At 42.9% G+C, this 12,269-nt stretch overlaps 1 protein-coding gene across 4 annotated transcripts in view; it reads left to right on the top strand.

Moving 5' to 3' along the window:
• RASGEF1B (RasGEF domain family member 1B) overlaps positions 1 to 12,269 on the top strand; it is a 228,488-nt gene that overhangs the window by 204,802 nt on the left and 11,417 nt on the right. For 2 of the 4 annotated variants that reach the window (XM_020803180.3, XM_020803182.3), the window contains 7 exons: positions 1,421 to 1,543; positions 3,230 to 3,367; positions 9,382 to 9,597; positions 9,740 to 9,814; positions 10,570 to 10,665; positions 11,200 to 11,302; positions 12,241 to 12,269. The exon at positions 12,241 to 12,269 is cut by the window's right edge and continues 51 nt beyond it. In XM_020803180.3, coding sequence (XP_020658839.1) covers positions 1,421 to 1,543; positions 3,230 to 3,367; positions 9,382 to 9,597; positions 9,740 to 9,814; positions 10,570 to 10,665; positions 11,200 to 11,302; positions 12,241 to 12,269 — 780 coding nt within the window. The remainder of the gene's footprint in view (positions 1 to 1,420; positions 1,544 to 3,229; positions 3,368 to 9,381; positions 9,598 to 9,739; positions 9,815 to 10,569; positions 10,666 to 11,199; positions 11,303 to 12,240) is intronic. The other 2 variants (XM_020803181.3, XM_078394495.1) reach the window with 1 other exon arrangement.

The following is a 12,269-nucleotide window of genomic DNA, read 5'->3' as shown; positions in this document are numbered from 1 at the left end:
AATACAAAATAGTTGCAGATAAGCTAAACAAGTAAGTAGCTAGAAAACTTGCTGCCATGTTTTAGCTTATTTTTTAAAAAAAATTACAGTGGTGCCTCGCTAGACAACCCCGCATGACAGTTTTTTCGCTAGACATTGGCTTTTTGCGATCGCTATAGCGATTCACAAAACAGTGATTTCTATGGGGGAATTTCGCTGGACAATGTTTGGTCCCTGCTTTGCAAACCGATTTCCGCTAGACAATGATTTTGACAGCTCCCTTCGCGCTCGCAAAACAGGTGTTTTGGGGACCTAAGCTTTGCAAGACAGTGATTTAAATAGTTGATTGGCGGTTTGCAAAGCGGCTTTCCTATGGCCGATCTTTGCTAGACAACGACGATTCTTCCCCATTGGAACGCATTAAATAGACTTCAATGCATTCCAATGGGGAAATGCTTTTCACTAGACAATGATTTTGCTAAACAGTGATTTCAGTGAAATGGATTATCATCGTCTAGCGAGGCACCACTGTAATGAGAAATCTTGGAAGACACAGAAGTGGCTTGGACAGTTGCAGCCTGTGAATCTACACAATGGTTATATATGTCTTGCGTGTTAACATTCTTTTATTCATTGGCAAGAAATTTCATGCAGTTTTCAGTAGACTTTTCATATCAGTGAAAATGCTGTTCTGTGCAAAAATAACAGTGTGCAATTCATGATGGCCCAAATCAGTGCAATTGATGCTTTATTCAAAAGTATGAAGCATTAGATGGGTTGCTGACATCTTTGTTAACCACCAGTCTTCCTTTGCTTACTGTATGGACACCTTCTAAACCAGTGGTTCTTTATCTTGGGTCCCCAGATGTTCATGGACTAAAATTCCCAGAAACTTTCACCACTAGCTGTGCTGGCCAAAATGTCCATGAACGTATGCGGACCCAAGGTTGGGAATTATTGTTCTAGACATTTTAGACTACAGTTCCTATCATCTCCAGGCAGTATGCTGGTTCGGTGTTGGGGTGTGGTTGTAGTTCTGCATATTGGCAAGGTACCTGTTTGTGGGCAACAGATCTTAGCCACTAGACTATAATGCTTATGCTTAGCAAGGGAAGGAACGCCAAACTAGCATAACAAGCAAATCTCAGGTGCTGAATGTTTGTGCGTGCTTTTGTTTCCCAAGGATTGTCAGCGCTGAGTGATGGGCCCTGCCCTGCGCTGTCTGTTGTCTAGCCTTGTGTAACCAGAGCGTGATGTAACTAAGGTGGATTTTGAAGGCAGTGACGTCTGGTGCAATTAATGTTTAATGCTTGCATCTGCAATTCCGGATGCTTCTCCCAGCACGCAACAGGTGATCCTTGGCCCAATAAAGCGCTGACCACACAGCTGGTATCCATGAAATGTGAAATCTCTATTGTTTGTCTTTCTCTCTTACTTGCAGAGAACATACATATTTACTTTCCTGCTCAGCTCTCGGCTCTTTGTACATCCTTACGAGTTGATGGCCAAGGTTTGCCACCTATGTACTGAGCAACAGAGGCTGGAGGAGCCTGCCGCTGATAAAGTAAGCAATCTGCCCCATCCATGTTACTTGGTGTTGTGTCATAAGAGAAAAGCATGTTTGGGTCCATGACCTTTGGCCCCAGAAGCTCTGTGCATTAAGGGCTAGCTGTATTTCTTAGTTACTTACTGTAATGGTCCAGCTTTCCTCCATGGATTACAAGGTGATATATCTGATCCCCAGACCCCATCCTATTTTGTCTTCTCAACATAACTGTAATGAAGTTTAGGCAGAGAGATAATGGTGGGAAGTCATCCAGTGAGCTTCATGACTGAATGGGGATTTGGTCCTCTGGTTCAGTTTTCAACTGCTACACTCAGTTTATACATACCTACTTAACACTTGGTGCTGTACTCAGTGGACTACCAGTGGACACCAGAGACCTTCCATTATGCCTGCAGAGGGATCTCCTTCCTTTCTCTCCAGTGCTGTGCTCTGTTGTGCTTTTGCTTTTCCCTTTCCTTTCACAAAGGTTGGAAGAAGGAAGAACACGGCCTGATGACTTTGCCATTAGGGTGTTTTGGGAATTGGGTGTCTTATTCTCAGAAAAGCATCAACAAGATTGCTGGTGGAGGTTCAGGCTGGACCAGTCATAGGATGTTTAGAGAATCAACCTAGCTCATGACGGGTGTTTTTCCACTCTCCATTTACTCCCTTGTCCTCCCGTGGGGAGGAGGAAAGAGTGTGACAGTGGAAAGCCTAGCCATTGAGGTGGAGATGAGGCAGCCTAAATCCAGCAACAGAAGGGAGAGGGAGAGAGAGAAAAAAACCTGTGTGGTCTTCTCTGTGAATACTACAGTTTCTTTATATTTCTTTTCCCCAAAACCTAAAGCAGAATTGGGAGTTGTAATCGCAGAAAAGTAACTTTTCCAGGCTTTGGCTGATGGGCTTCCAAATGTTAGGACGGTCAGTTTTTTGACAGGGGATTGTTAACTTGCATGCCATTGCAGTTATCACTTGCTGTGAATAAGAATTTCCCTATTACCCAATGTTGACTCTTTTCTAAGACTGATTGCTTTCATGTATGGGTATGTTGTGCTGACAAAGACTGATGGGAGTTGTAGTCCAACAACATCAGGAGGACTCGAGGGCACCCAGTCTTAGTTTAGCACCAAAGGTACAGAAAAAACACATGTTGCTTCCCCCAATGAACAAGCTATAAGAAATACTAATACAGTGGTGCCTCGCATAGCGATCGCTCCGTTTTATGGCGAAATCGTTTAGCGATGCTGTTTTTGCGATCGCAAAAGTGATCGCTTTGCGATGGTCCCTATGGGTGAATTTCGCTTTGTGATGATCGCATGGAAGCGATCATCACAAAGCCTCAATTTTCGGCCAGCTGATTGGCGGTTTCAAAATGGCCGCCGAGTAAACAAAATGGCCGCTCGCTGTTTTCAGGTACGGATTCCTCGCTTTAGAGGCACCGAAAATGGCAGCGCTATGGAGGATCTTTGCTTAAAGGTGAGTTTTAAGCCCATAGGAACGCATTAATCGTGTTTTAATGCATTTCTATGGGCTTTTTATTTTCGCTTAGCGATGTTATCGCTTAGCAGCGATTTTTTCAGAATGAATTAACATCATTAAGCGAGGCACCACTGTATTCTGTAGTAACTTTGGCACATAAAGATTTACTGAAGAGCTCCTATAATAGATCTCTGTCTTTCTCTCTCTCATTCTTTCTCTTTCCAGAGCCGGTTACGGAAGATTGCTCCCAAAATCCTACAGTTGTTAACGGAGTGGACAGAGACGTTTCCCTACGATTTCCGGGATGAGCGGATGATGAGGAATTTAAAAGAACTGGCCCACCGAATAGCCAGTGGGGATGAGGTAGGCCTCTTGAGAGGGCAGGAATGATTCCGGTGTTCCATGATTTTATTTTGTTTTGGAAGATTTCAAGCTACTGTAGGGCATTGTCATTAAGTATATTTAAAAGTGGCCTTTAAAACAGTTCAGGCATAAGTAAGAATGGTCATGTGAGTCGTGAGTGTATTTTAACCATTGCAGGTTTCATAGATGAATGACTGGTGCCGGAAATGCAACAGCCAGTTTAACAATTGTGTGGGAAAACAGATCTTTAATCCATGGGAGTGCTAAAAATATGATTCCAAAACTGCATAGCCAGAATTCTGTTGGTTATTTGCACTGGCGTAAGTCTAATTGTGCATTGCTGTAGAGTTAATGAATTGCTGCTTGTATTCCTTGCTTTGCACCAAGTTATTGTGGCTGGCATGTGGCAAGGAATACAAGTGGTGACTTGTTTAACTAGCAGCAATCCATGATTGCACTTAACACTGATATAAGTAACCAGTAGAATTGTGTCCTATGTGATCCCCAACGGCTGATCTGAAGCATAGATGTTATGTTGCATCCCATCTCGTTTGTGGCAATCAGAAGAGGCAAAGGTGCTAGCTCAGTCTGTATCAAGAAGGCTGCCTTGGATCCTTTTAAGGGGAAACCAGGGGTAAAAATATTTTAAATAAATAAATAAGGAATTTTTTTTTTTTGTTAAACTAATGGCTCTTAGTTGCCCATTCTAGATGAAAGCATCTCAGATACTTTGCATTACAGGGGGATAGCTTACAACAAGTTCCTCTTCCTAGGAGAATCCTGTTATTTGCTGGCTACTCTGAGGAGTGCAGATGAGCTCAGAGAGAACAGGAAAGGCTGAGGTTGGAGCAGGCATGTTTCTTACACCCTGCTATGAGGCTTCAGCTTGAGAGTCCTCATTCACAACACCTCTAGCAGTAACTTCATCCTAAATGCAACCGAAGGACACAGTGGGATTTCTCAATTCGAGCCTGCAAATATGCATCAGTCCCTGGGGTATCTCACCAAGAGCCACTGTTGCCAAAAAAACACACACAGCCCTCCCTGCATAGCCAGACAAATGGGAAGGCATTATATCTGCTGCTGCTTTATAATCATGAGGGCAATGGCTGCTATTTTCTTGGGAGCCATGCAGTTGGCGATCATTGTTTTTGAAGCAAATAGAATCATAGACTCATGAAGTTGGAAGGGACCTAGAAGGCTGTCTAGTCTAACCCCCTGCTCAGTGTAGGAATACAAATCAAAGGCTATCTGCCAGGTGGTTGTCTAAATTTCTTTTGGAGCGCTCGCCACCTCCCGAGGTAATTGGTTCCACTGTTGTACTGCTCTAACAGTTAAGAAGTTTTTCTTGATCTTTAGCCTGAATCTGGCTTCCTGTAACTTGAGCCCATTGTTGTGTGTTTTGCTGAGATGATTGAGAAGAGATTCTGCCCCTCTTCTGCATGACAGTCTTTCTGGTATTTGAAAAGTGCTATCATATCTACCCTCAGTTTTCTTTTCTCAAGGCTGAACATGCCCAGTTCTTTCAGTCTTACCTCATTGAACTTCGTTTCCATACCTCGAATCTTTTTCTCCCTTTAAATCTGAGGTCTGAATCTCCAGTGGATTGGGAAAATATCCCAGCTACCACGGAGTTGCAAAACCGCTTGAACAAGCTGTGTGCACTCCTGCAATTAAAAATGGTATAGAATGCTACTCTTGTGCCGACTCTGAAAGCATGGAGCTGCTGGCCCTTTGTGCTAGCTCTTGGTGGCTGCAGGCCAAGAGTCCGATCTGTCCCCAGTTTTAATACTGGATTGGAGGGAAAAGACGTCAAACCCCAAGAGAAACAAGCAGTACGGAATTACTTCAAAGGACTGTTTTCACCCATCTGTGCGTTGGGGATGCAAATCACGTACTAGAGCTGGCCTGTATGGCTTCTTTCTCTCTTTCCACACCTCCAGTCGATCTGCTCAATGTCTGATCAGCTTTTGAAATCCTACTGGGCCTCTCCTTCCTTTCAACCCCCCCTCCCAATCCAGCTGCCTCTTTCCTTATCTGCCAGCCACCTGTTCACCAGCTGGTGCCTGCCCGTTAGCACGTGAAAACACAAATTCTTAGATACGTACACATGGATGTATTATTCCTGAGACCTTTTCCCTGATGCTGCAGAGATTTTACATATTTAGAAGTTCACAATAAGTTTTTTTAATTTGCTTTTTCATTTGTCACACAAAAATTTAGATCAGCTCGGTCCCTAAAAGAGGAAAAACCTTACACAATACAATTGAAAACTGTTTTAAGGATCTATGCAAAGCCTCCCAGGACTCCCACATAAACCATTCCCAACTTGCATCAAGAGTTTACAAATGTAGATTCCAATCAGGGTTCCTTAGAGGTGTCTTAGGGTTATTTGTTTGATAAGTTGTTACAGAAAGGCTAAGGGTGCTTTTAAAACAGAGTTTCCGAGTCTAGAGAATGACCTTGAATGCATTGTATTCTCTCTGTCCTCCCTCTGACCCACCGACTCCAGCCTCAAGAGATTAGTTAATGAACAGATGAGATGAGCAGCTGGAAAATATTTTGGAATGATGGTGCAGGCTGGTGTAAAACAAGTTTCCCCACAGAGAAGAGCTTCTGAAGCTGTCTTACGCAATGTCAGAATATTGATCGGTCAAGCCCAGAAATAAGCCGTCTTTCTGATCACAGTTCTGAACAGCTTCAGGTGGTCTGCATTTCATGCTCTCCGTATTTAAGACTTATTAATACAGTTTCTGTCAATATGCCACACGTCTGAATTTTGAAAGAGTTAGAAGATCCTCCGTCCACTGATTAACAGTAGATCAGTATCAATTATTTAGCTACCTTAAGAGAACCCACTTTTGTTGACTATTTCCACAAGATAGGTAGATGGTTTAGGAGAATACAGATTTCTGCAAAATCCCAGAAAAATAAATATATGCTATAATGGATACTGTGTTGGACTACGGATTGGGAGATCTGGATGCAAATCTCTGCTCAGTCATTGAAACGCATGAGAACTTGCCATGGTAAACCATGCATGGAACATCTTACATACCTGAATAACCCTATCAGGGTTATCATCATACAAAATTAAAAGATGGTTCCAATATAAAGTCATTCACCTGTCATCTTAGCGCAACGAAACAAAACGACCCCCCAGAGAAAACCTAGTAGCATCTTAAAAACCAGTTAAATAAGTCTATAAAAATTCCCGTGATAATGAATTTGAGGGGCTTCTGCCACAGCACACACTGCAGTTTTTGTTGCACAAGACTAACATGGCCGCCCCTTTGGAAATTGTTACAATAGAAGACGCCATCTTAGCACTGACCTTTACATCCTGTCATGTCAAATTGTGAGGTTGCCCCCAAAAGATTGCCCTACATAGCTCATCAGAGAGGCATTCGGTGATAAGGGTACCCTTTGCCTTTAGGCTGTTCTAAAAACATTTATATCACTACTGCAAGCCATCTCTTATTACAGTCTCCTGAGCTGTCATGCGGCGTCTCAGTGCCCTTCAGAAAAATAAATACCAGATCTGTCACTGTCTTTCACAGCTTGATCATGCCCTTTAACCAGGTTTTTAGAAAGGTTAATTTAGAAAAGAAAAGGAAAAAGAAAAGCATTAGCTTCTGTACTAATAATTTTGTGCCGTCAAGTCCATTCTGACCTACAGTAACCCTTTCCAGGGTTTTCTGAGAATGCTCAGAAATGGTTCACCACTCCCTTCTTCTGGGGAGCGCCCTGGGACTGTGCAGCTTGCCCAAGGTCACACAGGCTGGCTCTTTTGTGATGCCCAGTAGGGAATTGAACTCTTGGTCTGCAGCCGGAAATCTAACTCTGTAACCTATCCAGACAGTGGTTTCTATAATAGTAACATGTAATATGCCGTGGTTTCTATCATTCTTGCTTCACCCCAAAGAGGCTTTTTTGTGTTTTTTGAATTTACAGATTATCTTATAAAATCTACTTATAACACCTTGCATGTTCAGTGTGAGTCATTGCTTCAGAAATGTCCAGAAACCACTTGTGTTGGCCATACCGCTTGCCCAGACAGTTTACCCATACAACCGCAAGCTGATTGACTTTGAGGAAGAGGTCTAACCAGAAGAGGAGAGAAAATTAACCCTGTGGCTTTTACTGGAAAGGTCTCTCTCTCTCTCTCTCTCTCTCTCTCTCTCTCTCTCTCTCTCTCTCTCTGTGTGTGTGTGTGTGTGTGTGTGTGTGAGAGAGAGAGAGAGAGAGAGAGAGAGAGAGAGAGAGAGAGAGAGAGAGATCGAGATCCAATTCTCCTTTGGAAGTTTTACTTTCTGGACCTATTTATTTTCTCAAAGTGCATGCCTTTAAACCATATTCTGGTTAGTTTCTGATTTTGGATCTTGATCAGAAGTATCTGTATTAATTGGTGGGAACTGTAGTCCAAAAAGCTAACTTTTCCATGTTCTCTAAAAATGTTGAGATGTAAATCATCCTCTTAAGTTTAACCAGTGTCTGCTTGGTTGCTCCGGTTTTATTGAAGCGAAATAGATCTAGAAATGTCCCTTTGAACAAAAATTCCACTTTGTTGCTTGACCTGCGGGTCGATACGTTTTCGCAATGCCTTTTTCCAAGTTGTGGGAATCCTGCTTTAACCCCTCCCTCCTTGATTCCTTATGAACTCAAAGTTAGGCAAGTTGGCAACTGCAGAGCTGTCTTATAATTCTCCTTTGTGAATTTTTATAACCTGCTACATCTAAATCTAAGAATGCAGATGGCAATGGGTGTATATTGACATGACATGGAAAAATGTCAAGTGATGAAATTTCTCAGGGATTGTAACAACTCTTGAGAATCTTGTGACACACAATTGTGTTATGGTGTGCACTTTTTGTGGAGTAAAGACTCCTTCCTCAGGTGCAGCTGACTTACAAGCTATGCCTCTGGAAAGCAGAATTGTTTGTTTGGAAGTGTGAGGACCAACCTTTCCTCAGATTTCCTCTTCTGATATTAATTTGGCATGACACTGATTCTGTATCCACTTCACTGGCTGTCAATCTTCTTTGGAGTTCAATGCTTTGGAGGGTGATGGATTCTGTTCCACTGGAGATTTGTAAGCAGAGGTTGGATAGCCAGCATTAGGGATGCTGTAGCTATGTGTTTTCTGCATTGACAGGGGACTGGAGTGAATAATCTTTGGGTTGCCTTCCGGCTCCACGGTTATGCTTTCCTGAGCTCTTGTTTACATCTGCTTTTAACAGATTGCTCCAAGGTTGTGGGGTGTTTTTATATTGTAACTTTAATTGTTCCTGCTGGGTTTTCCCCCTGAATTGTTTGATGGCCTTATTCCTTTAAATTGTATTATTATTTTCATGTTGTGTAATAGCAGTTTTTGTGTGGGCTGCTGTGAGTGTGTTGTATACCCCCGGAAAGTGGTGTATAGTTAAAAGTTGATAAATATTCGAAGTGTTGTTTTGCATTTATTTGCTGTAAAATGTATATCCTACATTTCTCTGCAGTGCCGATGCAGGACAGGTAAATCACTCAGTTGCCAGGTGTATTTTCCAAGGGGCTTGATCCTGACATGCCTATTTGCCCCATAATGCAAAATTGATGCAGTTTAGCAAAATTAGTTACCTGGTGTGTGTGTGTTTTAAATACAACTGGACCTGGAAGTGGGAGGGAAACACAGATTAAGTGCAAAATGGTTGAATGCTAGAGATGAGTTTCTCTTTTCCTGTTTGAGAGATTCCAGTGTTAGAATTTGCAATCTTTTACAGTAATAACTTCCCTTTGTTGTCCTGCCACTGAGGGCACTGTGCCTAGAAAGGCTGTCTGTGTATTATTTGTTTATTTGTTGCATTATAGCTCACCTTTTGTCCCTGATTTGGTCTAGTTTGGGAGGAAACCCAGGAGCTGGTGATATGGTGTATCGAAGAGAATGGTTAGAATTTTTGGTGTGTTTCCCTGAACTTCCCTGGCCTTACCACAATATTTAAGACAAGCACTGATCATATATTTTTCTTTACCTTCAGCAGATGTACCGGAAGAATGTACAGCAAATCATCCAGAGTCTCATTCGTAAGCTGGCCTCTCTTAGTCAATATGAAGAGGTTCTTGCAAAAATCAATGCATCTTCAACGGACAGGTTGACAGTCCTGAAGACCAAACCACAGGCCATCCAGCGGGATATCATCACCGTCTGTAGTGACCCCTACATGTTAGCCCAACAGCTGACTCACATAGAGCTAGTGAGTAGATGCTACCTCTCTATGGCTCACATCCCCATCATTATCCACCCCCCCGTTTCTTATTTTATTATTCCCTGTTTCTTATTTTAGGGACCATCCGTGAATTTGGACTTACAATTAAATTCTTTTTTCCTTACTTTAGGAAAGGCTTAATTACATTGGACCACAAGAATTTGTCCAAGCTTTTGTACAGAAGGATCCTCTGGATAACGACAAGGTAAACAGGGTGGGGCTCGGTGGAGATTGTATGATAAATGAAGCCAGCTGTCACTTGGTTGGCATCTGACTGGTCGGCATTATGATTCCATCTGCTAAGGAAGCACAGATTGGGGAAAATTAGGTACTTTCCGATGACAAGTAGTAGAATTCCCCCAATATTGTGCTGAGAAGAGGATTCTAGGAATTAGATTCAAAAAGGAACTTCTCCAAGGTGTGTAAAGTATGAAGGCAGATTAAAGGATGGTAAGTGGAGGCCTTTTGAAACTGTTCTTGAGTTCTTCTAGAGTAGCAGATCCCAACCTTGGGTAACCCTGGTGTTCTTGGACTGCACTTCCCAGAAGCCTTCACCATCAGCTGTACTGTCCAGGGTTTCTGGGAGTTGCAGTCCAAGAGCACCTGGATCATCCAGGGTTGGATGTTATAGAGTTATGTCGATCCATAACTCATAAGATGCAGTGCCATAATGCAGAATGGGTAACTCGATCACTTGATTATTGAAGCTTTTGAATGGTTCTTTCACCAGCATTGAAGGGCTTGTTTTGTGCTTGACATTAACTGTAGGAGTAAGCATTACACCGCCTTGCATTTTGTACGCTGTAACACGGCATTCCAGTAGCAACTTGCGGGTGGTGGTGAAACCCACTTCAGCAGGGCCATAGATTCTTGGACACCCAGTTAAGCCAGTGGTGCAAGTGCAGGTTTTCCTCCAGAAATATAAACTCATGAAACGGTTACACCATCTTGTCTCCTCAGAGTTGCTACAGTGATCGGAAGAAAACACGGAACCTGGAGGCATACGTAGAGTGGTTCAACAGGCTCAGTTACTTGGTGGCCACAGAAATATGCATGGTAAATTAATCTGTCTGTCTTTCTTGTGGTTTGTCTCCGTTGTTTTGTGTCTGTGTTCAAAACAGTCAAATATTCTGGGATTCTGCACCTGGCAGCTACCTTTCTATAGGTAATAGAAAATGTGTCTGGGCCCCATTTAGAGCAGCCATGTTTTCTGATGCAGCCAAAGCAACAGGAAGTCCTGAGGCACCGTAAGGCTAACAGATTTGTTGACTACATCTCCCTTCTTCTCCGGCAGCTGTGTTGCAAGCCGAACCATCCTTCCTTATGTGTTTCAAGAGCACTAAGCCTTTGTTTGACAGAACCTTCCTGATTTGTCGTCTCTTTGCTCAAGGGGTTTTCGTCTGCCATGACATTTCTCCAATTTACCACAACTTTAAAACATTATTTTTCCTTGAAGAGTTGTAACAAGGGTGGGTGTGCTGTGCCTGCCTCTTTCCCACCCAATGCTTTTCTCAGCCTTAATGTTCCAGCAGGAAGCCAAGTAAATCATGCCCCTGCCTGAGTCGCTTGCTTGTCTTTTGTCTCCTGCAGCCAGTGAAGAAAAAACACAGAGCGAGAATGATAGAGTACTTCATCGATGTGGCCCGGGAGTGCTTTAACATTGGCAATTTCAACTCCTTAATGGCCATTATTTGTGAGTATAAAAGGAAATGCTCTGCGGATATACACTTTTAAGGCTTGTTTATAAAGGAGGAGGATTGGAACTTTCGGTCTTTCCAGTCAACGCTAAGGACTTCAGCTGCTTTGTTGAGACTGACTGGGGCTATGGAGGATCCCGACTCCCATTGTAAAGGATGCTTGCTTTGGACAAGTGGCAGATCTTTTTGATCTGACGCAGGCCAGAACTGTAGAGACACCAAATGAATGCTGCCAAGAGTTGTAGTTAAATTATTCTTTCTCCTCCTGCTGCCTTCTACTGTCACATTGGTACATCGGTGGCCAGAGGTTGGAAGTTCAATTCCCCACCTTGTCTCCTTGATAAGGGCTGGATTTGGTGATCTATTGAGTCCCTTCCAGCTCTGGAATTCTAAGATGATGAGGATGTTGGGAATGTTGATTATCATAGATCTCTTTATATTTCCAGCTCTCCACATCATTGACTCTTAGTTGCAGAGGTGGGAAGAGGTTGCAACGCAATTGCCTTGCCTACGGTCACCCATTCAATTCATGACAGAGATGACCTTTGGACCATGGAATTTCTGATCCAGAGTTCAGTGCTTTGGCCCTTACAATAAATTACCTCCTCTCAGGTGAGAGGAAATGAGGGTGTAGCATTGTTTTCACCATCACCTGTGGAGTTCCCAGAGTAGCCAGCGGTGGCTTCACAGTGCTATACAAAAACTGAATGGTTTGTAACTGTTACATCAGCCCAGGTGGTCAATGGGAGCTGCAGGACTTGGGATAACAAGAACCAATTTCAGATGGATCTCCAAACCTATGTATCTGTTTCTGTCATGGGAGTGCCTCGTTGTTTTCATAGCAAATGCTCACCTTTTCCTCCTGAACATTTATATATTCTTTCCCTCTTATCTCCTTATACATTTCTTCCCTCACCACCCTTTGAACTAAAAGCTGGAATGAACATGAGCCCAGTTTCCAGA

The sequence above is a fragment of the Pogona vitticeps genome, chromosome 5 (assembly GCF_051106095.1).
Source record: "Pogona vitticeps strain Pit_001003342236 chromosome 5, PviZW2.1, whole genome shotgun sequence".
Classification (NCBI taxonomy): Eukaryota; Metazoa; Chordata; class Lepidosauria; order Squamata; family Agamidae; genus Pogona; species Pogona vitticeps.
This window is presented reverse-complemented; position numbering and strand designations above follow the sequence as displayed.